This window comes from Gossypium raimondii, chromosome 6 (assembly GCF_025698545.1).
Source record: "Gossypium raimondii isolate GPD5lz chromosome 6, ASM2569854v1, whole genome shotgun sequence".
Lineage (NCBI taxonomy): Eukaryota > Viridiplantae > Streptophyta > Magnoliopsida > Malvales > Malvaceae > Gossypium > Gossypium raimondii.
Window position 1 is genome coordinate 55,148,165 of NC_068570.1, and position 9,542 is coordinate 55,157,706.

Here is a 9,542-nt window from a genome sequence, read left to right on the forward strand (position 1 = left end):
CAAAACATTCAATTTAACCAATTTTAGATAAAACCCAACCTTGCCGAATCATGTATAACCTCACTACAGCCTATTTTTATAGCTAATTCACATCAAGTCCTTGAAATTTTAGCACTTTGACAATTTAGTCCTTAAACATTAAAATCATCAAAAACTACTTTGCAAAAATAGTTCTATTCAACAACCAAATTTAATAATATACCATAAAACTTCAAGAATATTCAAAACTAATCAATGGCACAATACCTAATCTTTTACCATTTTGAAAACAGAGATACGTGTTAGCTGGGCCTAGTTGCAACAATATCAAAAATATAAAAATTACAAGAAACATGTTAAAATCAGCTTACCAATTTGAAGAGCAAGCTTGGTTGAAGATTCCCCCAAGTTTAAAAATGGTGTTTCAACCTTTTGGAAGAAGAATCAAGAAGATAACACATTAATTTGACTTTTATTTTAATTATAATTTACTTATTTACCTAATTACAATTTTAATCTTTACATTATGAATTATAAAATAAATAAAACATGTCCATATTTGTCCATCATATAAGAACATGGTGTAATTACAATCTAAGGAAGGTTTAATTGCACAACTGGTCTTTCAGTTATTTTAAATTTTAACTAAATAAGCTTATTTTCAATTTAACCCTAAACTAATTAGGACTATATGAGAAAATAGGCCAAAAGTCAGTGGATTTAATCATATCCACCACCGATTGGACTTTTTGACCATGGTTTAACTATCATTTTAGTCATTTTACTATTTTAAATCTATAGTAATTAACTTTTTACGTCTTTTACAACTTAATCCTTTTACCTTAATTAAGTAGTAAATCATCAAAATTACTGGGCCAAACTTGACTTAACATATAAATACGACTTTGTAAATATTTAAGGCTTTAAATTAAGGAAACAATGTCCTAGTACCTCATTTTCAATAACCACTTGCCTTTTGAACCAAACCACTTATACTAACTTTTAGTTCAATTAGTTAAAATCCTCAAATCAAAATTCATTATAAAATTATTATTGAATCAAAAATTTAAATACTAATTATACGAACTCACTGTCAGATTTGTGGTCCCGAACTCACTATTTCCAACACCACTGAAAAGTGGGCTATTACAGCTTCTACGTTTGAATGGTGTGCCTGTGTAAGAGTCCCACTAGCGACAAAGTTACATCATGTCTTCTTGCAAGGGCGACGATGTGACCATCGAGATCAATGACATGACATCTTAAGACGACTAAACAATCAATGGGCGTAACATTTTATGCACTCTTGATGAAGGTAGTCTATGACGAAGGTCCATTAGTTAAGTGATCCATCATAGGGTAACTTGATATTGGAGGTCCACCCAATATGAAACTTGTATAAAAGGGGACATGTATAAGTACCTGCAAAGGTGGTATAACAATTGCCCTTGTAACAACCCTCTCAGTGTAGATCATACTGTTATGTTACTGGAGTATAATTGAGTAAGGCAGAGTTGTAATAGAGTGAATTATCAGTTATAGTGCCAGGATTGTGTGTTGCGTGAATTTATTAGTATGCCCTTGTGAGAGGCGCCTTGCTAAAATTTGCCATTTGGCGAACTCTAAGGTTGGTGAACTTTAGTGATTAACGAACTCTTTTATGACATGATCTGCCAACCCTAGATGTTCTAGGTGAACTTGTTAATTCACAGAGTGGTAGAATTGTTTTATGTGGAAACGATAGCTCGATGAACATCGTTAGAATTTAGTGGAGACCTATGTGGAATTGAACTAGAGTACTATAGATGACAACTTGATATTTTTAGGTAACTGAATGACCTGTTTAGTTGAAAGCTTTAGTGTACAAGCAATGTTTTACGAATCTGATTAGTCGTAGTAGTTGCATTTGGTAAAAGATTTCAGACCTTATTGGGAAAGCTTAGTCTCTAAATTCAAGGACGATAGTGGGATTTCTGACCTTCCTACTAAGTTTATTTTCGTTTTTTGTGCTACAAAAAAGGGTGCCTATAGCTAGCATGTTTCGCTTTTGCTTTTCTTTGTGTTCTCTTTTACGTCCTTAAGAAATTTCTTTTTAAGTTATCTTTTAAAGAAGAGACTAGGAAGGTTTCCAGGAGCTTGTCAAAACGTCATTGATAAGTACCAGCTGACTGGTAATTTCTGGAAAAGTTGAGGTTGATGTCTAGGGAATTTATGTCTTTGCATATCAATTTATAGTAGATAAATGGTTTGATAATTACGATTGTTTCTTATTTAGCTTAAGAAGCTAGAAAAGGTCTGAATGGTCAAGGAAAAGGACCAATGGAGTAGATTCTATCCTGAAGGTTCTGCTGAGTTCCTTTTTGCTTCCTTTGGGTTTTAAAACTCTATGATATGGAGATGTGTAAGGTAAGTTGTCTCTGCTAAATATATGCTGATGTGCTGTGTACTAACGAGTCATTTTTGTGTGTACATGACCATTGTCATGGTTAATACCCACCTTATGTGCGAGCCCAGTACCAAACTACTTGCGATATGTGAAAAATGTGGAAAGAAGCTTTATTTGTGATGCATCCGGTAGGGCAACTTTATTGTAAATCAGATTGTCAAATCACGGCCCGACCTTGCGGGGGAACACATTTTGAATTTGACAAGGAATATGAATAATGATATGATTATGAATGATATGCGATTCTGATTTTTGAAATATGGGTACGAGGCTGGTACAAGGTTGGGTCTCATATAAACATATATGATTGAGAGAAGTGTGGATGAATTACTGGTATGTGTCTACTGAGGAGTCTGCGTGATATAATTGTGATATGTACGCTAGTGAACTGTACTGGAAGATTTGGCGTAATGTACTACAGGGCAGAGTCTCGACAAATGTCTTTATCTTTAAGTCGATTAGGGATAACCTGATAAACATGTTATGTTTTTTGGGAAATCACTAAGTTAAAATGAACTTACTCCATTACTTTTCCTTCTCAAGAGATTGATTAGTAGAAGAAGAAATAAGTAGAAGGGGACTATACCAGAGTTGCGCCTGTAACACCCTAAACCCGACCCGATTCATCGGGTCTAGATCTCGGGTGTTACTAAACAATACAAAACATTTAACGAAAATATATTACATTTTCTCATTTAATTTAAATATATTATTAGAAATTCCAAAAGAAAAACTTAGCATTTGGAAAGTTAAGGTAGAATATATGATAAATAACTCATTACATCAAATTTTCTACAAATCTTTACAAGTTAGAAACAATTTCAAGACAAACTCAAAGGCGTGTTCAAGACTGCACCACTTATCCACTGTATGCATAATAGCCTACTCTGCCACCACCTTGGCGTACTTCTGGCTCCCTCTAGGCGAAGTCTCTTCTCAACATACCCGAAAAGAAATGACAAGCCTTGTAAGTAAAAAAGTACTCAATGAGCTCATGAACCATACCTTGATGGATGCTTTGTAATCTTGTAGGAATTTCTATGAGTCAACTTCTACTCTGCGGTGAACAGACACAGACTCTCTTGACAAATTTTTCATACATTGAAACAATCTAAATTCAATCTTTTACTTCACTAACATACACCCAAATAGAACACACATCTCATAACATACATTTCAGACATATTCATACTCAGCCATAATTCAATATTTCAATACTCATACAAGAATCATCACATACTATACTCTTTATGACTTTAGATCCATAGTTCAACAAATTTTCTATAGATAACTCACAATATGAATAGTATACATGCATGAGTCAGTGTAGAACTCACTTGACACCCGCGTACAACAACTTGAACTCCAGATTCAAACTTCCATCATTAAACTGCAACAAGCACTACTTACAAAACATAATAACCCCATTACTACTCTTATACATGCAAGTTGTTTATCATTTCAATCACTTACCCTGATACAAAGTAACTATTGATCATAAAGGAACCTTAACCTCTAGATCATCGAGGTAGGATACATTCAGATTTAAGGAAGGTCTCAGTAGATACCACTTTGGGAAGATAAAGAAGAAGAAAGAAGAACCCCTTTCAGAATATTCTCACATATAAATATGACCCATCTTGTTTAGTGGAATTTAACAAGTGTCATACATATCAGAACTTGCCTTCATATTGGCCTATAGTTTCCGAGAAAAAATACAAATAAGTTCCCTTCATCAAACTTATCAGACTAAACTATACATTTGGTTTCTAACCAGATTACTTAAAGCTAGCACAATATTCCATACGAATCAGGTGTACTACACCTTTGGCGAATACTCATCCCATATTTCCCTTTCAATTTATTAACACGAACATATTCTTAGCACATGGTAAAATATTAGAAATTCAAATTCTACTTACTCTTGTGGGGATTACTATACGCCCACACGTATACGCCAAAACAACTTTTTGGACGGATAAAACTATGCTAGATAGACTCTTTATTGCTATATGCCAAAACTTTGGATCCTCCAGATCTGGGGTGTTATAGTGTCTGCAAGTGAACCACTTGACTAATATTTGTATCTTGCATGGCTGTTTGATGAAGGGCGTATACATACATTTTGTGTTTAAATTTTGCTTTTAATTTGCAAATGTATTATTTTGTCTTATAAAGTATAACTATCCCTGGTTATAATTATGATCGCCAAATTCCCCTGATTTGTAGTTTCCAAACTAGCTTTTTTTTCTAAGTGTATTTGTCTTTGATGGTTTAGTTTGATTACTGGGAAGCTTATAAATTTCTATTACTCTCCTTGAAGATGCAATACTAATTGAGCAAAGAATAATTGTAATAGCCTGAATTTTTAGTGGTAAGGAAAACAATGATTTCAAGTCACCAATTCCGATGAGTAAGCTCGTAAATCTTATTATTTAGTATTTACGAGTTAAATGTGATTTTAGAAAGACTTGTGAAATAGTTATTTGAGTTTAGAATGAGTTATTAGGTTAATTGGTTTTGAAAACGGGGTATCAAGACCACAATTTTATAAACTGAGCTGTAAATATTTTTATAAATATTTACAGAGTGTCATTAAGGTAGTATTAAATGATAACACTCTAGAATAACGTATTTTTATGTATTAATTATGTATTTATTCTGAGTATGATCCTGCTAATTTGAGCTATTTATGATCTTTTATCTCATAGGGACTAAATTTGAGGCAAAAGTGAAATTAAGGGCCAAAAGCGTGAATTTAGAGATAAAATGGGCCAATGTGCGACACAAGGAAAAGTTGGTGCCAAAAGTGCAAGCATGGAGGACACAAGGGTTGAAATGCAAAAAGAAGAGATTTTATTTTATTAAACTCTATTTTAATTATATTAGGATAATTAATATTGAGATAATTATTAAGGATTATTTTAGGATTTTATTTTATCTTTATTTATCTTCAATTAAATGTATTTATCTTTTAGGAATTTAAGTAGAATTAGAATATCTCCCCTAGCACTATAAATAGGGGGTGAAGCGACTCAAAAGGGGATCTCATCTTTTTCTTTTTCTGTAAACACTCTCTCCCCAAAAGTCTAGGCTTTTGTTCTTTTCAATAAAATCTTTATTTTTATTTTATTTATTTTCTTTTCTACCACAACCATGAGCCACTAAACCCATCTAGCCGAAGGTTGTCAAAAATCCCCAAAAAGGTTCTTGAGGCTTAGAATCCGTACTTAGCCTTCTTGCTGAGTATTCATCGTTTCTCAGACTACTGGGTGACGCTCCGCCCAAGTCCCTTAAGAAGTAAGTTTTCAACATATGCAAAGGCGGCCGCTTTGTATGTTTTGAGAAGGTTGCACAGTCGGTTCGTTAGCTTACTGCGTCAGAGGTTGGCGAGCCCAAGAGACAAAATGGCGTGGGATTCGCCATTGAGAAGCGTTGATCTAGCATAAGACGATCTCACAGAAGCGATTGTTAGCTAGAGTCAGGTTCCATCAAATCGTAAGTCTAAATCATTGGAGCTGGTGGTCGAGGCGTCCTCTTCCACTATAAGCGGCTTATTTGGTTTGAGAAGGATCATCTAAAAGCCGAGGATTGAACCCAAGGCAGAACGAGACAACTGGAGGCTGGAATCTCCCATAAGAATTTTCTTTCTCTTAACTTTATTTTTAATTTCTCGAATTTTCAATTCAATATTCTTAATTCTGTTTTTATTTTATTTTTCGTTTCTAGATCCAACAATTTAATTTCGCTATTGTTTTTATTTTTTCAGAACGCAGTTGTCTTGGGCAAGACTCTGCCTGGGATATCACGGAACAAGATATTTTGCAAGTCCAGTCCCTGAGGATTTGACCCTACTTCCCTTTTACTATTCTTTTCATTATTTATTAGGGATAGGATATTTTTGGTGCTTTCAACGACCGCATCAAATTTTGGCGCCGTTGCCGGGGACTGGCAATGTACTAATCTTGTTTTTTGTTTCTTATGACCAGATCTGCTCCAGGTACTCTTGCGTTGATTCAGAAATTGAGAAGACTGCTAGAGCCAATCGCAAGGAGACAAAGTTACGAAAAAATCAGTCAGCGGTGGTTGGAACTCAAAGTAATCCACTGCCAGAAATTGAAGTCGACGACGAAGCTGAGTCTAGGGTTAACGAAAATCCTACTCGAACACTTGAAAGCTAAAAAGTAGAAGCCGACTCACCAGAAGAAGTGCTTAACGCTAGGGTTAACGAAAACCCAAATTTAGCACACGAACCAATGGCTCAAACAATTCGGCAACTGGCCGAAGCTCCGACAGAACAACCACCATTGTACATCGCGTATCCTACTATGGATACTGATTTTGAGTTGAAGTCAGGTTTAATCCAGTTATTGCCAACTTTTCGTGGGTTACAAAATGAAAATCCCCACAAGCATCCGAAAGAATTTCATATGGTTTGTCTTAGCATGAAACCTCGGGGGTGGCGAGGATCGATTAAATTACGTGCTTTCCTTTCTCCCTAGCGATTCTCGCTAAGGAATGGTTATTTTATTTACCCCGGATCTATTACAACTTGGGTGATCTATCTCGTTTGTTTCGAACAAGTTTTTCCAAGATCTCGGCGGTGAGCTAAGAAGAGATCGTTGGAATAAGGCAAAAGAAGTCGAGTCCCTTTATGATTATTGGGAGCGGTTTAAGAAGTTGTGTGCAAGCTGTCCACAACATGGTATAACGGAGCAATCTCTCCTCCAACACTTTTACGAAGGTTTGAAGCCCATGGAGATGAATAAGGTAGACGCTGCTAGTGGAGGAGCATTGGTCAACATGACTCCCCAACAAGCGAGAGACTTGATCTCCACGATGGCTGCAAATTCTCAGCAGTTCCGAGCCAATACTGAACCTCCTAGAAGGGTTCACCAGCTAAGTAATTCAACCTTAGAGGATAAAGTTGATAGACTTACTAATATGATGAACTCTCTTATTGCAGAAAAAGCAAAGACAGCTCGGTTATGCGGAATATGTGCTACACCTGATCATGCAACTGATGTTTGTCCCAGTTTGTATGATGATACCACGACCCATCTGGATGCTGTGGGAAATTTCCCTGGGCCGCCACAAAGGCAATACGACCCCTACACTAATACCTACAACCCAGGGTGGAGGGACCATCCTAACTTAAGTTATGGGGCTAATCTACGAAATAACCAGCCATACCAAAATCGGTTTCCACAACAGCCGCAAGGTTCAGGTAATTTTCTAGAAACCATGGTCAATAAGTTAGCAGCCAATGTTCTTGATTTTCAGCAGCAAAATCTTAATTTCCAAAAGGAGATGAAGGATTTCCAACATAAAACTGAGGCGTCTATCAGAGAGTTGACCACATCGATCGAGAAATTAAACTCTCAAGGGAAGCTGCCGTCACAAACAGAACCAAACCCTAGACAAAATGCAAATACAGTGACGTTACGAAGTGAAAATGTACTGGAATCGATTCCTGACAGGAATCTTGCCCAAGAAATTGCCCAGGAAAAACCCAAGAAAGACGAATAGGTCTGACCGAAGCCTCCATTGCCTAAAATTCAACCTCCATTTCCCGAACGATTCAACCAGTGTCGAAGAGGTAAAGAGGACAAGGAAATCCTTGAAACATTTAAGAATGTCGAGATCAATATTCCGCTGTTGGACGCCATCAAGCAAATACCATGGTATGCTAAATTTCTTAAAGAGCTTTGCACCAACAAGCGAAAATTAACAGGTAATGAAAGGGTGAATGTTGGTGAGAATGTATCCGCAGTGTTACAACGAAAAATGCCTGCAAAATGCAAGGATAGGGGCATGTTTGCAATACCATGCAAAATAGGCCATCTAGGAATTAAGAAGGCTATGTGTGATCTAGGGGCTTCAATAAATGTAATGCCATATTCTATTTATGAATCACTTAACGCGGGTTTTTTGACAAAAACAGGTGTTATCATTCAATTGGCGGACAGTGCATTGTGCATCCGTATGAGTCCTTGAGGTGTTCGGTAAAAGTTAACGAGCTTATTTTCCTGCAGATTTTATGTGATCAAAATGGAGGAGGATAGCACTCGGATCTTGAGATCTCTCATTGGTCGACTGTTCCTTAGTACAAACTAGTACTAAAATTGATGTTCGAAATGGAACTCTCACGATGGAGTTTGATGGGGAGATCGTAAAGTTTAATGTCTACGACGCCATTAGCCATCCAAGCGAAATCTTGAGCGTAAATCGTATCGATATAATTGACTCTTTGGTGGAAGAAAGTTTTCAGTCAATTTATGGAGATAATTCTGAACTTGATGAAATTGAATTTGTTAATGAGTTATTATCTCCAAATACTAAGCTGTTACCTTCTGTTATATAGGAACCAGAGTTGGAGTTAGAACCCACAGAAAAGGCAAGGAAATTAGACATTCAAAAGTTAAAAGAAATCCGCAATGATGCCTACGAGAATGCTCGCATTTATAAAGACAAGACAAAGTTGTTTCACGATAAGAGAATAGCTCAGAAGCATTTTTCGGTAGGACAAAAAGTTTTACTTTATAACTCCGTGTTAAAGTTATTCTCGGGTAAGCTTCGATCACGATGGCAAGGATATTTTATTGTTACTAAAGTGTTCACACATGGAGCGATTGAAATAGAGAGTGAAGAATCTGGAAAGCGGTTCGTAGTCAATGGCCAGCGGTTGAAGCCATTTTATGATAATTTTCAAGCCCACACGGTTAAGAAAAACTATTTGGAACCACCATAGAACCAATAACGGCGTCGAGCTAACGACGTTAAACAAGCGTTTGTTGGGAGGCAACCCAATTTTTATTTTATTTTATTTATTATTATTATTCTTTACTTTATTTATTACTTTATTTTATTATTTATTACTTATTTGGATATTAATCAATTTTTCTTCTTTTGTTTAGAAAAAAAAATGAAGCAAACCGTTAAGCAACACTTAAAGCGCATTAAGGCCTGACTTGAAACCTTTGGCCAGCAACTGGCCAAGCTCATTGCCATCATTTGTGATCACATGGGGAGTTTTTCTAAACTTTTCTACCTATTTATTTCTTTTCGTCCACATTGAGGACAATGTGCTTTCGAGGGGAGGTACTCTTCGTTATTA

The 9,542-nt window shown here is 36.1% G+C and overlaps 1 protein-coding gene across 1 annotated transcript; it reads left to right on the top strand.

The window, feature by feature from the left end:
• The first annotated feature begins 8,576 nt into the window (after nucleotides 1-8,576).
• LOC128041773 (uncharacterized) lies at nucleotides 8,577-9,176 on the top strand. Its single transcript, XM_052632091.1, has 2 exons — nucleotides 8,577-8,648; nucleotides 8,790-9,176. The coding sequence occupies exons 1-2, from the start codon at nucleotides 8,577-8,579 to the stop codon at nucleotides 9,174-9,176; spliced, it is 459 nt and encodes a 152-aa protein (XP_052488051.1).
• Nucleotides 9,177-9,542: the final 366 nt, after the last annotated feature.